The following is a 13,242-nucleotide window of genomic DNA, read 5'->3' as shown; positions in this document are numbered from 1 at the left end:
GCCCTTTCAGCAGTGAGAATTTGTTTCAGGTTCTTCCAGGTTCCGTTCTTCTTGCCAGCTACTGCACCACCATGGCCAGAGTGCACAAAGTTGGGATCCTTAAATGGCAAAGGTTTGGCAGCTTTTTCCACAGGGCCTGTGCTAAACTCAGAGGACACCACTTTATTGTCACTCATGGCTTCCATGCTGATGCCCTGCGCAAAGCCAGGGCCGGAGAGCTTTTTCTTCTTACCGGTGCTGTACCCCCCTCCGCTGTTGCCGTTGTGGGAAGGGCTAGCAGGCCTTTTCTTGCTATTCCGAGCTATCCCTGGAGTGGAAGGGGCAGCCACAATTGGAATTTGAGCCGCCATCCTACGCTATTTTCCTCCTGCTCCCCTCCCCCCCTCAGGGCGGACCTAAGGAATTTTTTTTTTTTGCTCCTTGAATGCCTTCAGGGCACTTTGGCATGGCTGGAGTGTTGTGGGGATCGAACTACAGCAACCCGAGGCTGCCAGCATTGTGGAAGCAGCCACTTAAAGAACTGAGCTAGGGCTGGGCCCCCCATGGTGAGTTTCTTAACAATATTTTAAAATATTTTTCAGTATCTTCTCTTTTAAAGTTTTACCCCCAAAACTTGTGCCTCCTCTTGTCTCACAGGACATTCACAGTCATTTCTTGATGGAAGAAGCTTTCGGCTGCACCAGTAGATGAACATACTAATTCTGAGAATTATGGTGAGGGTGTAGGGCCAGGGATGATCAGTTGCCAGGCATGAAATGCCAGAAAACTAGGTCTTGCTGTACATCAGACAGCGACACAGCCACTAGACACATATATGACTCATTCCTCCCACTCCAGTGCTGGGTGGCTCTGCAGCTTCACCAAGGGAATCTTGGCACTTCCTCTCAGCAGGCATCCCTGCTTCTGCTGATGCCACTGCCTGCCACCATAAGGCGCCATTCCTGCATGGCAGTGTGATCTCTGGATGGGAGGCCAAGCTACTTCCTGTTTTCAGTGTTTTAAAGTTATCTGATTTAGGCAACAGTTTTTAATCATGGATGTACATTAGAATCATGTGGCGGGCTTTAAAGAACATCTATGCCTAGGGTACCCCAGATCCAGAGTGTTTGATAGTCTGGGTCAGGGACCCCGTGGTAGTATTACAAAGCTTTCCAGGAGTTCTAAGCTGCACCCTAGAGAGTCATTGACTTAGATCAAATGTTTCAACCTTTCTAAACCTCAGTTTTCCTGTACAGCACATGCAATAAGGAGTACTAGATGATCTCTAAAGAGCCTTCCAGCTTGAAGATTACAGGGCTTGTATCTTCACTGTGTGGTATATAAAACATTTTTTTAGACAACATCTTCATGGAGCAAGAATACTCAATTATTATCATTGTTTATGGATTTAAAAATAGTTGTAGGAAGTTAAATGATTAGCCTCAAGACCAGTAGGTACTCAAACCTGATCTTCTGATTTTCTACACACTATTTCTGCATTTAAAACAATGACACACAGTAGGCCTGCATTCTTTCCATTGTATGTAGGGATTACCACAAATCTTGAAGAGCACCTACTGTCATCTGTCCACCTTTATTAAGGTGTGCAAAGGCTTAATTACATGCACCAAAAATTGCCCACTTCTGAAAAAAGTGGGCAACTTTTTACAGTCTGTGGCTATACTGCCTTGAGCATGTCTGATTTCAGAAGCTGAGCAAGGTTGGGCCCTGTTAGTATATGGATGGGAAGAAAAACCTCTTTCTATGATAAAACTACCATATGAAAATCATAAGAATCCTAACCTTGCCAGTGACGGTTGTTTTGGGAATGCCCAGGAGTAAACTGATGCAGATAAAAAAAGAAGTAGGCTGTCATTTTTGGTAGTTACTTATGGAGCACTAATCCTCTTGTGTAGGCATGATCCCTACATGATCCAGAAGTCTTACTGAATTTCCACCCTGACACATTTCATTCGTTTGGACTTAGTGATGACTTTCTCTGTGCTTCCACTTATGACCATTCTTACAAAGAAATTTCTCCAAAGGGTAGGGCAGGAGTATAGAAAGAAAGTGATGAAATTGTTCACAAGGACAGATGGCTTCATTCAATTGTCCCAAAGTATCTAGTACTCAGCCACATTGCAGAAGAGACAGAAGGAGATGGCTAGTGATATGGACCATCTCTAAAATTCAGATACCCAGGAATGGTGAACCTGACCCATGAACAGTGTGAAGGACCTTCCCCTGCCACTGGCCTTGTGCGGTGTGGGGAATGGGGGGAGTCTGCAGCTGGGATGTGAGGAGACATCCTCTGTGAAAGTGAACTTTGCCTGCTTCCTCATTTCTCTGATGTGCTTCTTTGAAGGCAGTAATTGCTCTTTGAAATAACTGTATTGTTGTTATTGTTAATATTATGTATTTGGTACATAGTCTCACTACACAGCTCAGCCTCAAAGTGATCCTCTTGTTTTCAGCCTCCTCAACACTGGAATTACAGGTGCACTCCACCACGCCTAGACTCATGGCCAACTCATTGGCCCAGAGGTGGGACCAGGGTGGCATGTGATGCCAGGGATCAAACCCTGCTCCATGTGCTTGCCTAAGCAGGCACTTAGTCTGCTAAGCTATCTTGCCAACCCTGTGTCTTATATTTTTAATTCCTAAAGAATAGTTTGAGAAGTAATTATTTTCTTCACAGAAATATATTTCATGTTAGAATTAACCTAAAAAGAAAGTCTATACTTTAGTCTTGTTCTTTTGTCTTTTTTCCCACTATAAAATAAAAAAAAGATCCTTCCTTTTTCGAGATTGTGAAAATGTGTAAGGCTTCTTAAAACCTGTAGTGCAATTAAAACGATCATTTGTTCATCATCCATGAGCAGATTCTGACTAGTCAGTACTAACAAATATTTTTCTGAAGTCATGAAAAACATGGGCTGATACTTTAAAATATAATGAACTCTGAATAGGAAAATTCATTCTTGGACACCTATGTAATATTCAGAGGCACATTATGGTTTTTTTCTTGATTCATATTTGTATGCAACATGTAGGGAAACATTTGTTATGGCAGTTATTAATGAATTAACACTGAGCTTTGTTTCTTCAGATCTTACTAAAATAAAGCTAGTTGATTAAATCTTATTTGTTTCACTATATGCTCCAGAAGGGCAGCTGGCTGAATCATCCCCCTGTCCATCTGTGTGCACATGTGCACACACACAGCATGCTCCCTGTTCCTTCCTCAGCATGCCTCTAGGGAATCAGCACAGCCTGATATCTGAGGAGTAATTGTTGTTTTGCTATAAGAGTCTTGTGGAAAGCATCAGTGGCCTTAGAACCAAGCACCTCTGCAGCTGGGCCTTTTAGAAAAGCATAACACCCTACAGGTATCATCCCAGAAGACAGCTTACACTAAGCACCATCTCCCTCACTCACTCATTTGAGGAAGATGCCATGCCATCAGCCATCCCTTGCCAGTACAGGTTTTGGCTGGCAAAGGTGCTGAGAGCACCAGAGGCCATGTAGTCCAAGAACCTAACAAACTAGCCAACAGCTTTTCTTCTCTCAGACTAGATATGGGACCAAAATTCAGACCCAGTGAGGTTTTTAAGAATCAGGATTGGAGTCCTGTATGAATATGATGACTATTGGCTCTTATGCTTCAGCCAACTGGAACACAGATACCAGTGTGAAATGCAGTTTTCAGATGACCTAATGCCTGTTCACTGTGAGGTCCATTCATTAACCTAGTCAATAAATCATCCCTTCCTTGTGGAAAATGGATCTTAATTAAATGCATTTCCTTTTAAAGCTATGTTTTTGTCTAAATTACCTCCAGGGGTATGTGTAAGGCACTTTTAGTACCCCCTTATATTACTCAGCACTAAGTAATTAAAACATTTTTTTTTTCAGTGCTGGGAATTAAACCCAAGCCTTTGCACTAAACTACATCCCCAGCTCATTATTTTTTGTTTTGCGACAGGGTCTTGCTAAGTTGTTCAGGGTGGGCTTGAAATTGTGATCTTCCCAGCCTTGGCATCCCAAAGTATTAGGATTACAGATGTACATCACTATACCCAGCTGAAATACTCTTGGCGAAGTATGAGATGTAGGATCAGATATACTAAGACTGTACTTTAATGAGTGTGTGAGGTGTGTTGGGCATTGTCAGGGTGTAATGTACGTAAGATACATTTTCTCATTTGTGGTTGTTTGGGGAAGCTTTCAGGAGCATCTCATCTCCTTTCCTGGGCGAGTAAGGAGGGATTGGCACACTGGGCAGACCAGATAGTTCCATGTCTTTGAGGCCTTGTAGTTGTGAGACTGAGCCCAGCGGGTTTCTGTGCCTTACACATCCCCTGTACTGTTCTCATGCTGATTTAACAGGCCATTAGGATATGCTAGACAGTATCCCAAATGCTTCCTGTACAAAATCTCTTCTCATACTCAATATTTGGTAAACTGAAGGTTCTTGTTTTACAAACATACAAACTGAGGCTTGGAATTTATAGAGATTTTTGCGCTAGCATTGGAACTTTAGTCTTTTACTGAATAATGTTGGCTATGAAATGCTGAAGGTATAAAAATGAATGTGACACAGGCCATATCCTCAAGAAGTTTATGATTTATGGGAATGAGACACATTAAAATACAATTTGATTTAAATGGTATAAATATTGTAGCATGAAAAGAAGCATAGAAATAATAAGAATGAATCCATGCCTCGTTCTATGAAAGCCTAAAATAGGGCCATTACTTGGGCTCAGCAGCTACAGGAAGACAAGGAAAGACTGTCCAAGCTGAGACTTAACATTTTGCTCCACTCACTGGTCTAAGAGTGGAGAACCCAAGACCATTCAGTCCAGAGTACTTCTGGCAGTTATTTGACAGCTGCTTCAGCTGTGTGTGCATAGACACTTTTAAACTATGGCCTTTGGGGCTGATAACAATATCTGTGTTCACAAATAAGAATTTTTAAGTGGATATCTAGTCCTGAAGTGTTACTAATCTCATCAGGTTTCTGTCTTTTCCTTGAAGAGTACCATTACTTGTATGGCTTAATTGTATTAATTACTGTTAAGTTTTTTGAAGGAATAAAGTATCAGATGCTATATTAATGGTTGTTAGACAACTGGGATCAACAAAACCTTTTTGTAAAGGTCCAGATAGTAAATAATATTTTAAATTTCATGGGCACATAGTCTATTCTCCAAATTCTGTATAAAAACATCCAGAAATGCTAAGGAAATAAATGTCACTTTATTCTAAGAAAGCATTCAGAAAAAGGTGACTGGCTGAATTCGGTCATGAGTTAGTTTGATGTGTATTGATCAACACTTTACAGGGCCAGCGAGATAGCTCAGCAGACTAACCACTTGCTGAGGCAAGCACAGGGACTGGGGTTCAATCCCTGGTAGCACATGCTGTGCTGGCCCCACCCCTACCCTCCCCCAGGGGGCTGAGTCAGCAATCAAGTCTGGGCATGCTGGTGCACGCCTGTAATCCCAGTGCTGGGGAGGCTGAGAAGAGGAGGATCACTACAAGTCCAAGCTGCGTAGCGAGACCCTGTACCAAATACATTTAAAAAGAACTTTACAAATAAATGACTATTTTCAGGAGATAGATACATTTGCCTCTTGTAGAATGTATGATTTTTTTTTTTTTGGTTGTGTTTTAAATTATGTGCAGGTAACATATCTTGGGAAGGAGCTTTTAAAGTACGTTTCCGAAGAAGCATCTGTACCTCCAGAAGCAGGCGCAGGACCTCAGCAGCCTTGCCTTCCAGGTGTGTGCTCTGTGGTGTGTGTTTCATTTTGGTTTTGTTTTATTTTGCTGTGTACTACAGACATTGTAATGATTATTCTTCAGCGTACATTTTAGATTTTTATCCTTTAAACTGCAACAAGTTAAACAGGTGTTTATAATATACAGAAACAACACAACCAAACATAACACTTGCTTTTTTTTTTTTTGGCAGAACCGGGGATTGAACTCAGATCCTTGCGTTTGCCAGTCAAGCGCTTATCCTACTGAGCCATGTCCCCAGCCCCAACACTTGCTTTAAGTGTGCCTCGCTCCTGGAGCAGTGTCCCCCCCCCCCATTATGTCTCTTTTTTACCTGTACAAAAACACTTCAGAATTTGATCAGCACATTAAGAAATAAAAATATACTCCTACCTCAAAAAAATAAAAAGGCTGTGCATAATTGTATGTCTAAGAGAAGAAACAGCACTAGAATAATCTGACAGTGCAGGCATCATTACAAAAGAAAGACTTGGGCCGGGGAGATGGCTCAGTAGAATAAGTGCTTCTCTGGCAAGCGCAAGGGCCTGAGTTCAATCCCCGGTTACTCCCCCCCCCCAAAAAAAAAAGATTTGAGATGCATATTAACTTTGTGTGTTTTAAGAAGGAAGGACTTTTTTTTTCTTAACAGTACTGGGGATTGAACTTACAAACTTGCGCTTGCCAGGCAAGTACTTATTCTACTGAGTTATCTCCCAGGCCCCTAGGAAAGAAGGACTTTTGACCAAGTAACTTCGAACAAACAAATTGAGGATCAATGCTGGCAACTTGTGTATGGAGAATGAAATGACAAATTTTATACACACACACTGTTAGGAATTTACCAGGAAACTGAACTCTTAAGAAGCTGCTCTTCAGAATAATCAAGAAAGGCCACTTAGTCCACTCATATAAGTTCTTGTAAAGTAAGCAACTCAATGCTCTGTGCAATAGAACTGGCTGCAGTCTGCCAGGTGGGTTGCAGTCCAAAACCAATTTCTTAGTAGTTATGGGATTTAAAAAAATACCTAAATCTGAGAAACACTGGCTTTATTTTCCTTTAAAGTAAAATTTACAACTAATAGTTGTAATTAACAATTACATTTAGTTGTTTTGAAGTGAAAAACCTCATTGGCATTTAGCACATTCACAGTGTTGTATAATCACTACTTCTGTGTAATTCTAAAATACTTTCATCACCCCAGAAAGAAACCCTGTGCCCCTTTGGCAATTACTCTCTATCCTCTACTATCCCTATTACCTGGGAACTACTAGTCTGCATCCTGTCTGAATGAGTGTCCCTATTATGAATGTATTACATAGATGTAACCTCACAATGTAAGACTGTCAGGCTTCTTTGATTTAGTATAATGTTTTTGGTGAGAGATCTCAGAAGACTGAAATGATGATAGAAAGGTAGATGGTAAAGACCAGGCTCAGGAGTTTTCATTTGGCAACAGGGACTCCACTGGCACTTGGACTCCGGGTCATGTATTATGCCTAGGCAGAATATGTGTTTCCATTTTGCACATCCTGAATTTGAGAGACTGAGATTAGGGGTGGTGAACTAAATCATCGGACAGGAGATTTTAAGGCAGCCCCAATGTTCAGTTTGTAACATGGATACTGCTTGCTGCTTTTAACCAGGTTTATGCGTTTTCAGAGCCCATTTTAAAAGCTTTCAGTTTTGAGAAAAAAAAAACGGACCTATAAAGTTACGATAGAACAGAACTTGTTTGCTGAAAAGATTAGAAAGAAGCCTTGTGCTTATATCAAGACAGTAGGAAAGAGGCCTGGAAGGCATATGAGAAATCTGAAAGACCCCACTGATGTCAGGCTCAAGGTTGCCGGGCTCTGAACCTTTCTGTTGAGAAGAGACATCAGGGCCTTTTACTCTCTGCTTCCTGATTACCATGAAATGAACAATGTTTCCTCCACTGTTTTTCTAGTATGCTGTTTCTTCATTGAAGCCAGCTGAACATGAACTGAAATGTGGGTAAAAATAAACTTCTCCTGTAAGTTTTAGGTTCAGATATTGGGTCTTAGGCGGATAAGAAAGTGACTAAGAATCTCAGAATGATAGAAGAACTTTATTCTGAATTCTTCACAAAAACTAACTGGTAACTGAAGTGAATGCTTTGATGAACTCTGTTGTTAAAATGTGTTATATGAATGTGTCAAGGGTATGTTTTGTTCCTAATTCAGAATTTTAAACATAAAAGTCCTCTTTTTATTTTTGTTTCTGAAGATTTGAACCCAAGGCCTTGTTCATATTGGTCAAGGACTCTGCCACTGAGCCAAAAATCCAGACATTATTTTGAGACAGAATCTCACTAAATTGCCCAGCATGACTTTAAAAACCTATAATCCTCTTACCTCAACCTCCCAAGTAGCTGGAATTACAGGTGTGCACCACTATGTCTAGTTCAAAACCTTTTAACTCTTCAGTACCTACTATTTCAATTTCAAAACATCTATTGCAGTGAAACATAATGAAATTGTTTGTATTCAAACTCTTGTTCCTTGAATTTTTCTAGGTAATATGTATGAATATCATATAAAAATTGAAAAAATTACTATCTTCTACATAAAAGCATTTCAATGTAGTCCTGTTAATGAAACTCCTATAAAGATGAAGAATGTATTATCCCAAATGTCCTTTTAAGCTTTAAGATGAAGTGAGTCTCTAGTGTATGTTCCCTTGAAATTTCACAGCTTCTCCTAAGCCTTTTTCCTATGCAGCTATGTCCTTTAGGGACCTTTCACTAACATTTCAGTACAAACTAGACAAAAAGAACATTTCCAAACTTAAACATAATTTATGTTTATTATATGTGGACATATTGACACGTTTATTCTTGTATTTTTATTTTTGAAGAGTACAAATTAGAATTAAAACAAATTTACAAGTGATACAGAATTTCACTTAAAATAATAATTTCACAGTATTTGTTGTAATGCATAGTGTTGGGTTCCAACCAGTTATTCATATTACCAGATACATGCATGTAAAATTGGAAGAAGAAAGAAAAAAGGAAAGAAATGTATAAGAAAGAGAAAAAGTACAAACATTTGAAAAAACAAAATAAATTAAAGCATTAACCACTTCTTTCAATAGAAAAGCAGAAATGCACAGTATAGTTGTCCAAACCATCCTGCTTATGTACATAGATAAATCTCTTTCCCCTACTCCTTCTTCTGTCCTCTTCAACTCATTATTTCCATTTGGATAAGTTCATTCCTTTTTCCCAGTGTCTATTGTACCCTTCAGATTCCATTTTTCTCTCTCACATTCTCACACTAAGGCAGTAATACAGTATTTGCACATATAGTTCTGATTGATTTCACTGAAGAGTATGTTCTCTATTTGCATCCATTTACCAACAAAAGACTCAATTTTTTTAAAAAAGACTCAAATTTATGCTGTTCTATAGAATAAATACTCCATTGCATAAAAATATCGCATCTTCTTTATCCATTCTTCAGTTGACAGGCATCTGGGTTTCTAGGATTTAGCTATGACAGATTGCACTGCTATAAACATAGGTGCACATCATCACTGTGGTATGATGTTTTCAGTTCTTCTGGAAAAATACCCAGGAAGAGAATGGCTTGCTTGAATGAGACCTCCAATCCTAGCTTTTTAAAGAATCTCCACACTGATTTCCATAGCAGTTGTACCAGTCTACATTCCCACCAACAGTGCAGAATGGTACTTTTTTTTTCCACAACCTCTCCAGCATTTGTTATTGACTGACTTTTTAAATATTTAGTTAGTAGTTCTTTTTAAGTGTTTAGTACAGGGTCTGTAGGGCCTCACTACACAGATCAGACTTGTAGTGTGATCCTCCTGTATTTCAGCCTCCCAAGCACTGGGATTATAGTTGCAAGACACCACACCCAGTCTCAGTCACAATCTCAGTGTGCCCTGGAGGCAGGGCCTGCACGGCACACTAGGGATCAAACCTCAGTCCCTGTGCATGCCTGAGCAGGCCCTTTAGTCCACTGAGCTATCTGGCCGGCCCCTTGGCTGACTTCTTGATGTTAGCCATTCTTTATGGGGTGAGATGGAATCTCAGTGTTGTTTTAATTTGCATTTCTTGATGACCAATGATGTAGAATGTTTTTTTATATACTTACTTGCCACTTACATTTCTTCCTCTAAGAAGTGTATATTCATCTTTGATGCCCGTTTATGGATTGGGTTCTTGAATTTTGGGTTCAGATTTTTTTAATTTCTTTTTTTTCACTATTTATTTTTTTAATTCTTTATATGTTCTAGGTAGAAGGCCTTCATTGGAGGGAAAGTCAGCTATAATGTTTTCCCAGTCTGTGGGTTTTCTTTTTACTATGTTGAAAGAGTCGCTTTGAAGTACAGAATTTTTCAAAAAATTGAGCTAGCAGTTGCTGATTCTTTGAAGTATTTCCCATGCAGTTTGGTTTTTGTTCATGAACTCTCTATCTACCCCTATATCTTTACAGTTTCTACCTACATTTTCTTCTAGAAGATTTAGTGTTTCTGTTTTAATGTTTAAGTCTTTGATCCATTTTGACTATTGCTTTGTGCATGGTGATAGGTATGGGTCTAGTTTCAGCCTTCGGCATGTGGAAAGCCAGTTTTTCCAGCACTATTTATTAAAGAGGCTATCTTCCAGTGTGCCTCTTCCGTCCCTTTATCAAAGATAAGATGGCTGGGTGTGTTTACAGTTGTGTCTCCATCTTCTAATCTGTTGTATGATCCTTGGTTCTGTCTCTATGCTACTACCATGCTGATTTTATCACAGTAGCTTTATAGTATAACTTCAGGTCAGGGATTGTGTCACCTCTTGCCTTTCCTTTGCTTCCCAGGATTGCTTTTGATATTCTCGGTCTCTTCTGGTTCCAAATGAATTTGAACGCAGCAGCCGGGGTTCAATCCCCAACATGCCATGCTGGCCCGGACCACAGGGTGTACTAATATGGTGATTAAGACTGGCTGTGGTGGTGTGCACCTGTAATCCCAGCACTCAAGGGTCTGAAAACAAGAGAATAACTGTAAGTCAGATCTATGTAGTGAGACCCTGTAGACCCTGTTCTAAATACAGGGGGAGAAATGAATTTGAGGAAAATTTTCTCTAGCTCTATGAGGGAGTATTGCTTCCCTTTCAATTTCATTGAAGAGTTTGAGAAAAGTTAGCATTAAATCTCCTCTAGATTTCTTGTAGAATGCTGCTATGAATCCATTGGAACCTGGGCTTTTCTTTGTTGATAGGTTTTTTATTACATTTTCAATTTCATTTCTTATTATTGGGTTATTCAGAGTTTGTACATCTTGTTTCAGCTTTGGCATTTCATATATATCTAAGAAACTGTCCATTTCCTCTGTTTTCCATCCTGTGGGAGTAAAGATTTTGGAAGTAGATATTGCTGACTTTCTCTCAGGTCTGTAGTGATTTCACCCTTTTCATTCTTTGTTGCATGAATTTGTGTTTTTTCTTTCCTTGTTTTGATTAGATTGGCTAGGCGTTTATCAATTTTATTTAGTCTTTTAAAGAACCAACTCTCTGATTCTCATATTCTTTGCATTGTTTTCTTCATCTCCAATGCATTAATTTCTGCTCTATTCTTTATAATTTCCTCCCTGCTTTGGGCTTGGCTTGCTCTTCTTTTTCTAGGAGCTTGAGTTGCAGCATAAGATCATTTATTTGGGTTTATTCTGTTTTCCTGATGTGTGAATTTACTGCTATAAATTTTCCTCTTTTTTTTCTTTTCTTTTTTTTTTTTGGCTCCGAATGACCTCAGGGCAGGTTTGGCCTGCTTGAGTTGTGGAGATCGAACCACAGCAGTCTGAGCCTGACTGCTTTGTTGAAGCAGCCACTTCAAGAACTGAGCTAAGGGCCAGGCCCCCTAAATTTTCCTCTTAGGACAGCTTTCATTGCATCCCACAGGTTTTGGGTAAGTTGGATCTGCATTCTCGTTTGATTTTAAGTTTTGGGTTTGCTTTTTTTTGTTTTGGGGGTTTCTTTTTTGTAAAGAAAAAGATTACTGGGGATTGAACTCAGGACCTTGTGCTTGCTGGGCAGGCACTTATTCTACTGAGCAATCTCCTCAGCCCCTCAAGCCCTTCTTGATTTGATGGTTTATGTTGAGAAATTGGCTGTGATTCTGATGGGCTTTCCATTGTAGGTGATCTGTTTCTTTTCCTTAGCAGCTTTTAATATTCCATTCTTTTGCTGAATTTCTGAGATCTTGATTATTGTGTGTCTAGCTGTAGATTTATTGTGATTATGGCTGTGAATTCTATATGCCTTGTTTATCTGCATGTTAGTTTCTTTCTTTTTTTTTTTTTTTTGGCAGAACTGGGGATTGAACTCAGGCCCTTGCGCTTGCCAGGGAAGTGCTTATTCCACTGAGCCATCTCCCCGGCCCCTGCATATTAGTTTCTTTTCTCGTGTTTGGAAAATTTTCTGCTAGTACTTCAGCAAATAATCTTTTTATGTCATTTGTGCTGTCTCCTTCTGCTTCATTGACACCTATTATACACACACACACACACACACACACACACACACATTTTTTTAACTATATTTAGAACAGGGTCTACAAGGTCTCACTACGTAGATTGGACTCATAGTGATCCTCCTGTTTTCAACTTTCCCAAGTGCTGGGATTACAGGCGCGTGCCACTCCTGTCTCAGCATGCTCCAGGGGCAGGGCCAGCATGGCACGCCAGGGATTGAAACCTGGTTGCTGCGCTTTGCCTAAGCAGGTGCTTTAGTCCACTGAGCTACCAGGCTGGCCCTTTTTCTTACATTATTTTTCTTTGCATCTTCTTGTAGCTGCTGAATTGTTATTTCCTGGTTCTTTGTTAGTTTTAAGGGATCTTTTATTTCACATTCATTAGTCTTTGAGGTCTGAAAGTCTGTCTTTAGTTTCATTCAAGTGCTTTTAGCAGCTTTCAATGGAGTTCTTAATTTTTTGGATATCTGTTTGAATCTGCTTCGTGCATTTTAATTCTGTTCTATATTGTTCATTCGGTGTTTCCATCATTTTTCTGTTATATATTTTTCTATCTGTGTCTTCTTTAGCTTTGCTGAACAATTCTTTCATAATTGTTGTCCTTTCTTTTGGGTCTGAGAGATTATTTCTGATCTTATTTCTTCTATACCCTGATGGACTTCTATTTCCACATTCTTATGTGTCTTTATCTCCTGGATGTGTTCTGGGTGGATTGAAATTACCTTTAGCTCCTGTGTTTTGGCATTTTTTAAGCTCCCAGTAATAATGCATAGAAGTCCCACAGGCTGACCAGAGTCTGCCAAAGTGCATAAATGGCTCCAGGAAAGCTCCACACCTGTTCGCACTGGGCCCACAGATGGCAGCTCTCCTGCATCCCACAGCCACTCACAGTCCTCCTAAGTTCTTAAAAGTTTGGGCTGGCACCAGCAGAAGCTGCACGCCTGCACGCTGGGGGCTAAGGAAGGTCCACACATTTACTTT

General features: G+C 39.8%; 1 protein-coding gene and 1 pseudogene across 2 annotated transcripts in view; one reads left to right on the top strand and one right to left on the bottom strand.

The window, feature by feature from the left end:
- Positions 1-376, bottom strand: part of LOC105743854 — a 2,371-nt pseudogene extending 1,995 nt beyond the window's left edge. Inside the window, exon 1 of the transcript XR_001117337.2 lies at positions 3-376. The product of XR_001117337.2 is annotated as an INO80 complex subunit C pseudogene (transcript). The remainder of the gene's footprint in view (positions 1-2) is intronic.
- The window catches only part of Ankrd31 (ankyrin repeat domain 31), a 206,556-nt gene that overhangs the window by 180,737 nt on the left and 12,577 nt on the right, over positions 1-13,242 (top strand). Inside the window, exon 23 of the mRNA XM_004643500.1 lies at positions 5,671-5,767. Coding sequence (XP_004643557.1) covers positions 5,671-5,767 — 97 coding nt within the window. The remainder of the gene's footprint in view (positions 1-5,670; positions 5,768-13,242) is intronic.

Source organism: Octodon degus, unplaced genomic scaffold (assembly GCF_000260255.1).
Source record: "Octodon degus isolate 3935 unplaced genomic scaffold, OctDeg1.0 scaffold00177, whole genome shotgun sequence".
Lineage (NCBI taxonomy): Eukaryota > Metazoa > Chordata > Mammalia > Rodentia > Octodontidae > Octodon > Octodon degus.
The sequence above is the reverse complement of the archived record's forward strand: the minus strand, read 5'-3'. Positions and strand labels throughout refer to the sequence as shown.